A 15232-nucleotide genomic window follows, 5' to 3' on the forward strand; every position below is an offset into this window, starting at 1 on the left:
TGTGATACCTCATCAATTTTATTTATTTAAAATAAACATTCACTTCAGGCCTCCAACAGATTTATAAATCACTATTTTCAGTGTTAATTTGGATTTTACATACCGTCCCAACTTTTTCTGATTTGGGGTTGTAGACAGGAGTTGTGGTCTGAACACTGGTTAGTTTTCTTTGCCCTCCTTAAGTGTTCATGGCCAGTCACCTAACTAATTTTAATGAAGCCCATCCTTTTTAAACATGGACATCTTTACAGCTAAACTTGTTTTTAACCCTTATTATTTTGCCATTCCAAATTCCACACCTGTAGCAACAGCACAGTTCTCCATTATAAAGTAAACAATAATGTGTTTTTGTTCCCCCTGATAAAACCATGAATGGGCACCTGAGGTCAGAGCTGGACATACAGAAGCGAAAGGACTGTCCCTCAATGACCAACCACACCCCTCGGTTCGATGCAACGTGAGAGAGAAGTGTGTGGACCAGAACTGCTGTAGTTCATTGCCATGGACGACACCCAACCTGAATCCACACAAGAGCCGAGCCCTGTACCCAGTGCAGTACCCAGCCCGCTGCTGGACAGAACCGCTTTGCCTGGAGTAAATCATGTGGAGGTAAAGTAGTTTGCTCCTAATAATCTCTCACACTGTTTTTACTGCCTGAAAAGTGTAGTTATTAAACTCATGAAAACAGGTGTCTATTATGTTTTTTATTTACTAAAGAATTTTTGTAGGCTACTGTAAAAATGATGTGGTGTTGTCATGCAACTCTGCTTCTTTGCCTCTTGCATTAGTCTGCTATGTTGTTTTGACATGGTTTTCTCAAACCTTGTTAAATTACCTTAGACACCTTAAAATCAATAACAACTTAGATAATTTGTTGATCATTTGCTTTTGAAATTATGAGAATTAATTGAAATGTAGCCAGAGGAAAATTCCAAAGTCATACATACCTGAAAATGGCAGAGCCGGACGATTTTCATAGGTGTGGCCAGGCTGGGGCCAGTACTCACTTTAGGCTGGCACATTAATTAGCATCTTACCCATTTAGCCTTTTTTGGTTTACTGTTATTTCTTTTTACTGTTTTTATTATTAGCAGCTTTCAAGACTTCTCTATCTTGTTGCTGTAACCCAGCTTTTGGTTTCTCTGTTTCTAATGTTCAGGAGGTTAATTTCAAAATTTGTGATACTGGACTTTATAAAACTTGAATTGATCTTGTAACATATATTAGCAGAACTGATTACAGCACAAACTAACGCCGAGGACCCCCGCCACACTGAGAAGGCTTTGTTTTTCCCCTTTTCCAGCCTCTGCTACCTCAGCAATATATCAGAGGGCGCTCTGGGTGTCACCAATTTCATATCTTCATCTTTTGATAAGATAGGCATGTGTAATCTGTGGACTTTGCTCTCTGTCAGTAATACTAAAGGTGTGACATTTCAGTGTTTTGCTATTAATAAAACACTGGAACATCTGTTTTAAAATATTTGGAAGTGAAATGGGCAGAGTGGATATAATTCAGTTCATATTTATGAAAACATTGCAGAGTGTTAAAGTTGAAGCTGTAAGCCAAAATGCCTCTCGTCGTATTCCTTTGGAGATGTGATTTTTGGGCAGCTCACAAAACATGTTAATACTAACCTGTCCTCATCCTGCTCTTTCAGCACATAAATGTGAACCAGATCCAGGTGGAGGTACAACATTGCTCCAGTCCAAATATTACTGATGAGGCCACCTATTTTATTCCTCGAAACCCTGTGGTGGATGCTGGCCCAGACCCACCACTGGTCTGCTGCCCTTTGCTCCATAGATTTTGCCCCTGTCCACCAAGAGCCCTCCTGGCCTCTCTCATTACTAAAAGTAAGTAATAGGGGGCACTCTCCTGTTGGCTCAGTTGGTTTCTACACATATATTTGTTGTGTGGCACTCTCTTCTTTCATATAAGATTAAATAAAACTACAGATCACTTGACTTTATGTGCTTAAATAAATGCAGCAATGTTGTATATAAAGGTGCATTAACTATGGTTTTACACATTGAATTAAATAAAGTTAAAATGTGGCAGGATGTGGTGTCTCTCCACTAGACTAGCCCCCTCCATGATACTCTGCTGCCTACAGCACTTCTGTTCTACCCGGTGTTGTGAAAGTCTGTTCCATAAATTAGTCCCGTCTGCCACCTAGCCAGGGTTCTAAGGCACGTTTTTCAAAATGTAAGTGGTCATTTCAAACAGCTAGTCATGGAGGAGCTTCATTAGCACAAAAGCTAATGTGGTGTTTTTTTATTTTTTTTTTTATTTTTGTAACATTAGTGACTTAGTATGGTCATGATTTTACCTTTGTATTGAATTAATATTTTAAATTTGGAGTAATTTTGAGCTTTGTGTAACATTAGCATTTAGCACAGGTGTACATCTTTACTGAGGAAAGGCGCAAATGCAAGGATTGATCATGAGATTTCAAGAATTCATACTGAATAAGAATCCCATTAATCAGAAAATCAGTGTTTTTATCCTTCTCTAGTAATTAACTTTACATTCATTCATGCATAACTGTTGAAAAATGAAAGATGAAACTAATATACTGTCTTAATAAAGGGAATCAGTTGCTGCATCCCTGATCCAGACTGATTTATGTTTACAACAGACATCTATAATGGATGGACAATGATTTTTTTTTGTTTTTTTACAGTAGTAATTGTATTTGTTGTAAATGGCATTATTTTTCTTTAAATTACATTTAAGGAAGCTTTTGAAGTTGACAATTGTAACATAGCAAAAGTCTGTAATGACTAATTTATGAGTTACTCTCTAACTCCCACACTTCTTAAAGTATTTCTCTAAGGTAATGATCACTGATTATTGTCAGCGACTATAAATCTTCTGTCTGTCTCCACTGTTCTCTCCAGTCCTTTTGGCAGCTGTGCTCTTTGGGGCCGTGTGGTCTATCACAGAAGATGAGTGTCTTCCAGGGGGAAACCTGTTTGGCATCACAATACTTTTTATCTGTGCAGTCACTGGGGGTAAACTGGTGGCTCTCATCCATCTGCCAAAACTTCCACCGTTCCCACCACTGCTTGGTAAGGCAAATAATTCACTGGTTATGATTTATGTGCTATCTATCCACTCCTGTATTTTAGGTTTAGTTACACAGATGCATCCATCAACTTCATCAGCGACCAAACCTGTCAGTGTTAAAACTGCTTATTTGTGAGACACATTACATCAAGTCTCAGCTGTGCAATCATTATTTATCAGTATATTAGTTCTTACAGTTGTAGTAGTTCAATCAGTCATGGAGTATTTTTAGGACGTTTAGCAGATTTAAGTTGGTAATGGATGCATAGTGCTGTCATCTTATTACCCTCATTGATCCAAATGTTTTCCTGGTAATTCTCCCAGTTCAACATTAACCTAAGAGGCTAGCATTAGCTAACAGGCTACTTCAGCTGACTCCAGATAGCCTATCTACAAAGGGGTAGTAGCCCTGCCCTCTGTATTTGTACAGCACAAAGACTGGTATTGATTACAGTTCACTAATGTCAGTATTAGAGCAGTTCTTACATATATATATATATCATGTTATCTGTGCTCACTCAAGTTCAACCTAACTGTCTTTTTTCTATTTGTTGTATTGTTACTCTACATGATTATGGTCCTGTTGGCTTGAATATACATTGTAGTGATCACCATTGTATTCAATGATATTGGAGGAAAAAGACTGTTTAATCTAAGATATTTGTTGTCATTAAGTATGAAATGTAAGAGAAGTCAGAACTGGTCAGGCTTTGGTTAAATATCTCTGATTTACCCAAGGGGATGGAGTCTAATATGCTATTTTGGCAGTAATGCTGGCTTAGAATAAATCAAAACATTGACCAGTAGAGACAGGCTAGTACTGTATAGCCTCTTTCTGTAAGTAATTTATTACGCTTTAAATGATATATAAGGTGCATTCCTGGTGTTATGAATTCAGAAATGGAAATCATAAGCCTCCAACTGCAGTTCCCACAAGATAAGAATCAAGGAAACTCCTCATTTTCAAATAACATCAAAACATAGAGTGAAGTACAACTTGGGGTTTATTTCTCTCGAATTTCTTTGCTCTTCTGTGGTTTTCTTTTAAACTTTGAGTAGATGATCAAAAAATGGCCTTGTTTACCAGTTCACTGTCGGTTTCTTTTTGGCAGCAACTGTTAAGAGGATTTGTGTCTTATAACAAGTCTGTCTTCAGTTTGGAGGCTAAAAGTAAAGTTTGTTTTTTTTAATCCACACTCATCAGTTTTCAAAACTATATAGTATTATTTTCCTTGTTATATTCTATAACTTTGGCATATGCTATATATGCATAATTATAAGTCATAATCAAAATTTTTTTTTTGCTCTGTAGCTGTATGAGAGACAGTCCTTAAAGAAAAAACAATAGTTCTTGTTTAAAAGAGATCATTTTTCCTCTCTCATGTCAGCGTGCCTGTTTCAAAAAAAAGCCTGTTTCAGGTATGTTGCTGATGGGTATCCTGCTGAGGAACATTCCCGTTATAACAGAGGGGGTGCACATTGACTTTAGGTGGTCTGCTTCACTGAGAAACATTGCCCTGGCAGTCATTCTGACCAGAGCCGGTCTGGGGTTGGATCCCACGGTATGCCTGATACACAACTATCAAAACTGAATATCTTCAGACTGAACAGTTTGATTTCTTCATCCGTTTCCACTTTTCAGTTAATTAATAAATCATTAATTATTGCTATACTGTATACACCCCCATATTGCGTAAGTGGATTTTGATTAATTACTGTTACAGTGTCCTGAATTATATGTGTCTGTGTTGTCAGGCTCTTAGGAAAGTAAAGTCTGTGTGTATACGTGTGGCATTTGGGCCCTGCATAATAGAGGCTTGCACCACAGCTCTGGTCTCGCACTTCCTCATGGGCTTGCCCTGGGCGTGGGCCTTCATCCTTGGGTAAGTATAACCCTACTCTTTATTTGGGGAATGTGTTCCATTGTGTCATAAATGAGGGGACTCAAACATATTTACCATATCAATTTCAGGATTACTTGTTAGAAGTTTTTTTTTTTTTTTTAAATAATCACACTAACTAGTTGCACTTCATTGTGTTTTAGGCATAATTGTAAATTGATAAAACTGATTTATGCCTATCAGTTTATACTCAGTAACGGCAAAGTGAATTTTTAAGAAATTGTTGCAGATATATTAAAAATCAAAACCTGAACTCTCTCATTTACTGAAGTATTCTGATTCTGTGCTGTGCTGTGCTCACACGCATCCTGTTTGTTTTACTTACTGTTGAGATTGTTTTAGAATTTGACCGGAGTCAACCTGTGGCAAATTAAATTGATTGGACATAGTTTTGAAAACTGAGTAACCGGGCAAGAAATACCTCAGTCAGGGGGTGACCAACAACAGTTACTCTAGCAGCTTCAGAAGTCTTTTGTAGAGACGGAAGGACACCCATCTCAGCATCATTCCATCAGTCAGGCCTTTATGGTAAAGTAGCTAGATGGACGTTGCTTTGAGTAAAAGGCATATGACAGTCCACGTGGAGTTTAACAGCCTTTAAAGGAGTCTGAGCGTGTGAGGGGAAAAGAGTCTCTGGTCTGATGAGACAAACTGAACCCTTTGTGTACTGTAAAACTTCGGCCACTATGTCTGGTGAACACAAGGCACTGCTCATCACCTGACTAATACCATCTCTACTGTGTATGGTGGTGGCACCACTGTGGGGGTGCTTTTCAGCAGCAGGGACAGGGATACTGTTCAGAACAGAGGGAATGATTAATGCAGCAAATTACAGAAAGGTCCTAAAGGAAAACCTGTTTCGGAGTGCACAACTTCAGACTGGGGTGACAGTTCACCTTTCAGCACGACAGTGAACTGAAACATGCAGTTAAGATGACGTGGAACCGGCTTCAGGACAAGTCGGAGTGTCCTTGAGGCCCAGCCAAAGCCCAAACTTAAAACACTGAAAAGATCCTTCCTATTCAATGTGGAATTTGAGCGAATCTGCCAGGAGGAATGACATAAACTGCTCAAAGCCAGGTGTGTAAAGCATCTGGAGACTTACTCAAGATGACTCAAAGCTGTAATTGCTGCCAAAGGTGGTTCTACAAATTCAGGGTCTGAAGACTTTTTAAATGAGATTTCAGAGTTGTTTTGTTAAATGTGTAAAAAAAAAAAAAAAAAAAAAAAAATTAAATCTACAAAAAAAAAAAGTGGTCTGAATACTTTGTGAAGCTGCTGTAGTTGTGGAAGGGACATGTCCAATGTTGGAAAACACACATGGAAAGTTGAATTTTGATAGTGTACAGTACACTATACCTACAAGGAATATGTTCACACAAAGCAGAGAAGAGAAAACACTGCTTCTCAAGTGCCACCAGATCACGTTAAACCCTGTAATCCTCTCAAAAATAGGTTATTGCTCAGTGATATCTTTCAGGATGGGTAATAGGAGAAGTGTATCTCTTGTGAGATGTACCAGCGACTTCTTTTTTCCATTTAAAATTAAATAAAAGCCTTTATATTTCTGCACAACTGTCAATTTTCTTAGAAACAAGAAAGGGGATTAATGTCATAAAATAGGATACTAATGTTTGTACTGACTGTTTTAAGATTCATAACTGAATTTTAATAATTGGTTTCAGAATTCTAAATTAATGTTCATAAGCACCCATGATCAAGGCATCATTCAAGAATCATAATCATCATTTCAATCGCATTTAAGCCCAGTTTCTCATCTCAGATACAGTACATGTCTTTATAGTATATCTTTGTAGTAAAATCAACTATCTCCTCACACCGTAGCTTTGTGCTGGGCGCGGTCTCTCCAGCTGTGGTGGTTCCCTCCATGCTGCTGCTGCAGAGGGATGGTTACGGCCTGGAGCAGGGCATCCCCACGCTGCTGATGGCTGCAGGCAGCTTTGATGACATTCTCGCCATCACTGGGTTCACCACCTGCTTGGGCATAGCCTTCGCCACAGGTAGCCAGCCTATATATGCGTTTGGGTGTGCAGAGAGGTGAAGGAGAAGGCTTAGTGTGCACACATCACTGGTCTATTCTTGAGATACAGCACCACCTTATCTTCAGGGTGCGTGGCATCGAGTGCAGTGTACTGCAGTGTACCTGTCAAGTGCTGAAAAGTACCTCAAGTAATTTTTACCTGTAGTTTGTCAGGAGCTCAGAAGATGGTGTAAATGTGCTTTTGTTAAAACAAAGTTGTTCTGAGCCAAACCACAGTTTTTTATACCAGAATGTAGGGCCCCTGTAAGGCTGTACGGCAGCGTTAAAATGTATTTAAATAAGACCACTGTCATACAGTCATAAATTGTATATACATCTTTAGAACAGTAAATTCAGTTTATTGCATTGTATTGTATTGGTTGCATATTTTCTTTGCTGATCCTTCTAGGCTCCACTTGGTACAACCTCCTGAGAGGTGTACTGGAGGTAGCAGGTGGGATGGTTGCTGGGATTCTTCTTGGCTTCCTCATTCAGTACTTTCCTAGTGTTGACCAGGTGCGTGTAGTCTTCTCAGCATTATTGTGATTGGTTTTACCTTTCCACGGCCATCGTTACAAATTTTGATAATCCTACACTGTAGGGAACGATATTTGTAATTTTGCCATGCTCTCCATCACTACAAACCCATGAACTTTGCACTCTCTGTTCTCTCCCCTTATATCTCAAACACATACGCAAGCATCCTACCATTTTTGAAGCGCTTCCTGAACCGGTAGCCCAGATGTAGCTTTAAACATTATCATTGATGTCATATTTTCTAATGATACTTTCTGCTGCGCCAAGTACTCGACACATGCTTCGAAGTGTTCAGCCTACCATTATTAGTTATCAACCAAATATCTGCCAGCATGTTCTTACATTTTGCATTTATAGATTTTTTTTTAATATACTGTATTTCATTATATAAAAATAGTCTGTAAAAATATTTTGCCTTTTTCTCATAGAAACACATAGTGATAAAGCGTTCCTTCTTGGTGCTGGGTCTGTCGATCTTTGCGGTGTTTGGCAGTGGTGTGGCCGGCTTCCCAGGCTCTGGCGGCCTTTGCACACTGGTGTTGGCAATCCTGGCTGGGGCCGGCTGGGGGGGCCTGGGGAGCAGAGAAGGTAATCACATATGCATACATTACCGTAAGGTTATACTTTTGTTTTTCAAATTCTGCTCTTGAGCACACACACACACACACACACACACACACACACACACACACACACTCTCACACACACACACACACACGAAATAAAATGATGGATACTTCATTAAAGCGTCAGTTCTCAGCTTTAATTGGAATAGGTTTAACATCAACATAGAACTGTGAGGGCCGTACAGCTCTTTTAACATTAAGTGCTCAAAGTTGAGGGGTTTGAAAAGAAACTGGACAGATGCACATAAAATCCAACAAAACCACATTACAGTGGTCCTTCGTTAATTGCGGGAGTTACATTCTAAAAATAACCCGCAATAGGCGAAATCCGCAAAGTAGTCAGCTTTATTATTTTTGCAATTATTATAGATGTTTTAAGGCTGTAAAACCCCACACTACACACTTTATATACTTTATACGGACAGTTACAACCCTTTTTGCATCCTTGTTGAAACTTATTGCTGCTGTCGTCCTTATGTTATTTTCCTCCTTCTTTATTTAACGAACCGAAGATTCATTTATTCCGTAATGGCGCCCTACAGCCGCGTAACTTCTACCTTCCTTTAGCATGTCCAGAAGTCCAACTTTTTGTGCGATGGTTAGCATCTTCCTCTGCCTTTTGGGTGCTACCGCAGGTGCCTTCGGCGGTGCAGAACGTTTTGTCGACATTGTGGGGTTTGTTGGGGAGAAAACTTGCAAACATACAGTACAGCACTTCAGAGTCACACTGCTAGCGATCGAAGATTTATGTAAATTTGGCAAGCTGAACGCATTCTGTACTGTACAGGAGACACGGCATGCAAAAAGCATGCAAAATTGCACCCAAAAAAATCCGCAAAACTGTGAGGCTGCAAAAGGTGAACCGCGTTATAGCGAGGGACCACTGTATTTCATATTTTATGCAAATTCCTTTGCAGTCAATGGCTGCCTGAAATCTTTGGCTTTGGTTGTATGTTTAGGATCATTGACCTCCTCAATGATGAAATGTTGTCTGATAGGTTTTGATAACTTTGGCTGAATCTGGGTGGCACAATATTCACAGAGCCTGAAGAACAGAAACACAGGCAACTGTCGATATAGTTCCAGTCTTGACTGTACAGTATTTTCTGGCTCTTCTAGCAATCGTATCATAAAATCACTTTTAAAGTTGACAAAGATTCAATAAACTTTTTTGTCTGTAACAGAAGTTCCTATTTGACAAGACACAATCAAAGACAAAGATACACAAACATAAAAATAACAGGCAGCAACAGTAAAACAGCATGAACAGTGAAAACATCAGTAAACTAAGTTATGAATGTGAGCAGCAGTATTCTTCAAAGACAGGTTTATAGGTGTGAATATTTGTATCTGTCCAGTGTGCTTTATTTAGGGTACGAATAGCTGAGGGGATGAAGGACATTTTAAAGGTGTTCCTTGTAACAAGTGGTAGCCTATAGTGGTAATAGCTGTAAGAACTGGTGAACAGGATGAGAGGGATCTGTGTAATGATGGAGGCTTTCCTTGTTATTGACCAGGGGCCGTATTCACAAACATTCTGAGACAAACTCTGAGAGCTTTTAACTTGGCAAGGAGTCCGAGCTTAGGGGTGACTTAGGAAACTACTCAGCACAACTCGAAGCAAGGACGACACAAAACTTTTATCTCATTGAGGAGGTGTGGCTGACCCCGTTTCTAGGCTTCTTGATCATGTGGGGGCAGTGCCCGCTGCTGAGAAGTGACACATAACTCGGTGTGGTGTTACTAGCCCTCAGTTGTAGGCATGGATTTAACCTCTCATTGGAAGACCAACCAAGAGACTCCATTTTCAAATCTTGCTGCAATGAAATTGCAAATAAAAAGTGGGTAAGGATTTTGGCGTAATAACATTTCAGCCAATCATGTCTCAGTAAGCCAACTCTGTTGAAGGTGGAGCTCGGCCCCACTCTGAGCCCGAGTCAGCGCTGATGGTTGTTATATTTACAGTGATTGCTTACTTTTATTTACTGTGCTGGTCAGTTTAGTACTTATACACTTAATCTATTTGATATTAATGGGAAAAAATGGCAAAAATGTTTTCATTTTCTGATGGTGCGACATGTTTTTACATCTCATCATATATGAACCCAAACCAAACCTTGTCCTAATCCTAACCACTGAGAGGGGGCGCTACAGTAAAGATCCATGTACATTTTGATCTAAGTAGTTTTTGATCCATTTTTTGCTCAAAGACTTTATAATATGTTGTGTGTCACAGAATTACAGTAATCGGACTGAATCGCCGACTTCTTTAAAATGTCTAGCAACAGGTGACTTCAGGTTGTTTCTACATTTGGCATTTGCATGTTTTAACAGGTCCGCTTGTATTCCTAGAATTTTCACATGCTATACAATGGCAACAAGGAAAGGAGTTTGTCATTCTGTCGAGATTTATCTGGGTGGAGATGGTGACCAGAAGAGTCTGCATGTACAAGATAATCCTTTACATTCCTTTAGAGAGAGAAAACAAGACTGTGAGAAAACTGTACTAGACAAACATGGCCTACATACAGAAAGAGCCTCCCAGTGTTTTGCAACAGTTTTTTGTGTGGTTCTTTCCACTGCTATTATGCATTTTTGTCTTTTTTTTATCAGTTTTTGAGCCTTCTTCAAAAGCTTGGACAAGGTCATTTACCCACTGGTCATATTCTGACAGTTTTTGTCCATAAGGTGCGCCTCCAGAGCCATATTGGCTGAATATTTAGAAAGAGTAGTTCACTTGCTGCAGCATGAGATGCAGTTTGTGTAGCTGGAGAAGAGAACTGGTGATAAAGTGCAGCCCTGGAGGAGTCCTGTATTTACAGTACAGCCACTGTACTGAATTTAAAACTGTGGGCGACTACATGCTGTGGCCTGTTTCGTAAAAAGTTGAGGTCTGGCATTGGCTAAGCCTCTCTTGTCTTACAAGTTCTTAGCTCTTTCTCCACTTTGTAGTGGACTTTACCACTATGCATTATGAATTATTAAGGCGTGCTACTTCAGTAAATCAATGATACAATGTCTATGCTGCTGTGTGTCAAGGCAAGCTTACTAAACATTTTTCTATGTTCTGTTTGTCTTAAGGCACATGTGGAGGAAGTGGTAGGCTGGGCATGGGACGTGTTTCAGCCTCTGCTCTTCGGACTCATAGGAGCAGAAATTCGTGTCTCTGAGCTGGAGGGACACACAGTTGGTGGGACAACCACACACACACACACACACACACACACACACACACACACACACACACTGAGATGGCTTGTATCACTGTGAGGGATTCAACTGTGACTGTAGGGATGTAAATATATTTACATAGCCAAAAAAGAATCTCAGGAGAGTTTTCTCTTCGTGTCCAGTAAGACCGTGAGTTTGTGTTAGCAGCTGTACTGTATGCTGCACTTCCATATTAATGTCCTTTCCTAGTTACTTGGGGAACCAGTCTTAGACTTCTTCCAATAAAATAATCTTATTTGTGACAGAATAAAGGTCAGAAATTTGGTTTTCTGAAAGTAGCTGTGTTATAATGACTCTGTAGACTTGCCTTCACTCCTAAACCCACACAGAACTTTATTTGGTGCTGGTGATAATATACGTAGCTACACACTCACTGGAATTGTTAATAGTCTTCTTTTGTTAGACAATCTTGGTAGAACAGTACCAGTGGTTGGACAGCTGAGCAAACCCGGCTCTCAGAGGTGACCGCTATTACAAACCAGTTGGCCCAGCACTGCTTACTTAACCTGAGCAAATACAATGCAGATCCTGTGAATCAAGCCACATATCTGCTCCTTGCTTGGGTGGGGACAGGGTTCAGGGCTGCATTGGGTTTAAGGGTAGGTTTGGAAAATGGTGTTGCTCATTGTGGGGCTATGAAGATTTATGACGGCATGGCCTGACACCCCCGTCTTTGGGGCCAAATGGTGGGTAAACATCATTTAACTCATAAACTGAGCTTCCATATGAATGCTTCTCCATTCTTTGGCACATTTAATTGTGTATTCCATCCATCCATCTTTGTCTGCTTTATCCGAGACCGGGTTGCGGGGGTAGTATTCTGAGCAGCGCCTCCCAGACTTCCCTCTCCCCACACACCTCCTCTGGCTCCTCAGGAGGAACCCCTAGGGATGTAGATTGACCAGTAAATTGAGAGCTTTGCCTTACGACTCAGCTCCTTCTTCACCACAGCGGACCGGTACCAGAGACTGAATTACTGCGGACGCCGCACCGATCCGTCTGTCAACCTGCCGCTCCATTTTTCCCTCACTTGTGAACAAGACCCCGAGATACTTAAACTCCTCCACTTGTGTAATTGTGTATTATTATCAATAATATATAAAAACATGCCAGGAACATATTTGTAGTGCTGATGTACTGTGTATTTGTGCTTTGGGGTTGTGTGTCAAGGACATGAACCGTTTTAGAAAACATCTCTCTGAACACTCTCTTTGGCCCATTAAACAAAACTGTGCACTACTTTAAAAAAAAAAACCATGACAGCAGCAGATGTTGATGGTGTTATTTGACTACAGGCTTGAAAATGTTGAAAACCCTGCTCCAGTTAATTTTCTAAGCTGTTCCAAAGTTGCTCCTGCACTAGAGGATATGCACCATACATGATCCACAGTTAGAATAGACTGTATGTCTAAGTAATGTGGTATATAAGCACCACTCTGGCAGCCTGAATTTTGAGATTATTCACTATTCCTGTGCCACTTTGGACCACAGCTAAGAGGAAACACTAGTGCCATAATTATGGTTTATTTACAGCGCCAACATGGTGTGACATGTCTGTATGACTTTTGTCTATTTTCCTGTGCAGGTTTGGGTATAGCCTCTCTGCTCATCAGCCTGCTGGTTCGAGTCCTGTTCACCTTTGTTTGTGTGCTATGTGCAGGCTTTAACATGAGGGAAAAGGTATTTATAGCCTTAGCATGGATACCCAAAGCCACAGTGCAGGTATGCCAATGTTGAAATGTTCTCACCATTCTTGTAGCTAGTTTAAATCCTGAGTTTAGTGTATGCCTCTTTTGTAGTAAGTCATTTTTCTGCTACACTTATACAAACATTTTCTGTTGAGAGCATCTAAATTACTCCCAATATTTCTTTCATTGAAGTGTTCTCTCATGGTAATGATGGCATAGATGAAACGCCGTTGTTGTCTTTTTCCTCATTAGGCAGCTATAGGCTCAACAGCTTTAGACATGGCCAGAACAAAGGAGGACAAGCAGCTGCAGAAGTATGGCCTAGATGTGCTGACAGTGGCTGTGCTGGCCATCCTTCTCACAGCCCCTGTAGGGGCTCTTATCATTGGGCTTTCTGGTCCTCACCTGTTGCAGAGACCGAAGAACTCAGCCTGTGGTGAGCAAGTCAAACCCTGTTTATCAGCCTTTTTCTTAGGTAGGTCAAGTTCTGCATTTACCATTGTCCAACTTTGCATCATACTGTAGTTGTGTTGGAGTACTGAATCTCTATTCCATGCAAAGCTTTTGTTTACTTGATCTTTCTGATAGCTGTGTCTACTTAGGCAAAGATTTGCACACCTTATAGGGTGGCTGTTTACCCTGTCATTCAACAACTTCCTGTCTGTTGTTACATTGGATTAACCATTAGCCATTTTCTTCCCATCTCTTTTGTTTCTTTCAGGAACTGCAGCAGGAGCTGAAGGTGAAACTCCTGTCACCTATGAGAGCACACTCTGACATCTCCTGTCATCACCCAGGAAGTAAGGACATTTCAAGGGGATTCCCGTGTGATTTCACACCAGATTTCCTTCAGCCACTGAGTGGCTCTTTGTGTGTGTGTGTCTGTCTATCTCTATATGGCGGGCAGCTCCAGACGTTTGCCAGCTGTAGGAGCACATGAATCACTCTGTATTTATAGCCTCTGGGGGCTTCCAGACCTCAGGCTCTAAACAAATGACCCACATCCCAGTGTCTGCACTGTCATAAAGTTACACAAAAGATGGATTTGTTTCTGGCCTAAATTAATGTTTAACCATATACAATATTTATGTTAGGGATATTAATATATTTTACACTTTTGTAAATGTAGATATTCTTTACATCATATTTTTTATTTTATACATATGCACTGTAAATGGATTTGTTTGATTTGTCTGAATTTATATTACCTCATTTAAGAGGTTCTTATGTATTATTAGAAACTATTTGATGAGTTTACAGAATTGAGCAGCATTGGGCTTCTTAACTAAACATTATTTGAACAATAAATGATAAAATATACAAGAAGTGTCCATCTGTTGAATTTTGAAGTGGCTGTATATAAAGTATTACATTCTTTTGTGTAGTGATGACACAATTGTAGTTTTAAAAAAATGTGCAGCATCTGTATATTTTAACATTTTGATGTGTTTTGTACTGTTTATCTCAGCTCAATGTTAGGAATCAGTATTCCTGGGAGTAATTATTGGGCACTGTATTGTTACACTGTTAAATTCTTTTCACAGACTTTCACATATTTCCTAGCAAAAAACAGCTACTTATTACTTTAATTTATGAAATGAGAAAAACTTAAGCATCGCATTGGTGGGTAGCTTGTCTAAAATAGGTTTTACTTTAAAACATTTTTTAACATTTCTAAACACTTTCTCATTCATTTACACGTCACCCCAAGGTTATATTAAGTGTTCCCCAGTGTTTATAGTGAAACATCCTGACTATTCCTTTTTACATTTCAAATACAGAATGAATAAATTCCAGAGGTTTTCTTACAAGTATTCATAAATGCAGTTATTCATAGATACAGTGGGTACGGAAAGTATTCAGACCCCCTTAAATTTTTCACTCTTTGTTATATTGCAGCCATATGCTAAAATCATTTAAGTTCATTTTTTTCCTCATTAATGTACACACAGCACCCCATATTGACAGAAAAACACAGAATTTTTGACATTTTTGCAGATTTATTAAAAAAGAAAAACTGAAATATCACATGGTCATAAGTATTAAACCCAATTGAGCATCTCTGGAGAGACCTGAAAATGGCTGTCCACCAACGTTTACCATCCAACCTGACAGAACAGGAGAGGATCTGCCAGG

General features: G+C 39.6%; 1 protein-coding gene across 1 annotated transcript; it reads left to right on the plus strand.

Moving 5' to 3' along the window:
- Positions 1–462: 462 nt before the first annotated feature.
- LOC109961296 (mitochondrial sodium/hydrogen exchanger 9B2) lies at positions 463–14369 on the plus strand. Its single transcript, XM_020601993.1, has 12 exons — positions 463–609; positions 1661–1856; positions 2904–3074; positions 4492–4634; positions 4828–4955; positions 6819–6994; positions 7424–7530; positions 7980–8168; positions 11259–11367; positions 12994–13130; positions 13349–13532; positions 13818–14369. The coding sequence occupies exons 1-12, from the start codon at positions 502–504 to the stop codon at positions 13871–13873; spliced, it is 1704 nt and encodes a 567-aa protein (XP_020457649.1). The 5' UTR covers positions 463–501; the 3' UTR covers positions 13874–14369.
- Positions 14370–15232: the final 863 nt, after the last annotated feature.

This window comes from Monopterus albus, unplaced genomic scaffold (assembly GCF_001952655.1).
Source record: "Monopterus albus unplaced genomic scaffold, M_albus_1.0 scaffold54.1, whole genome shotgun sequence".
Lineage (NCBI taxonomy): Eukaryota > Metazoa > Chordata > Actinopteri > Synbranchiformes > Synbranchidae > Monopterus > Monopterus albus.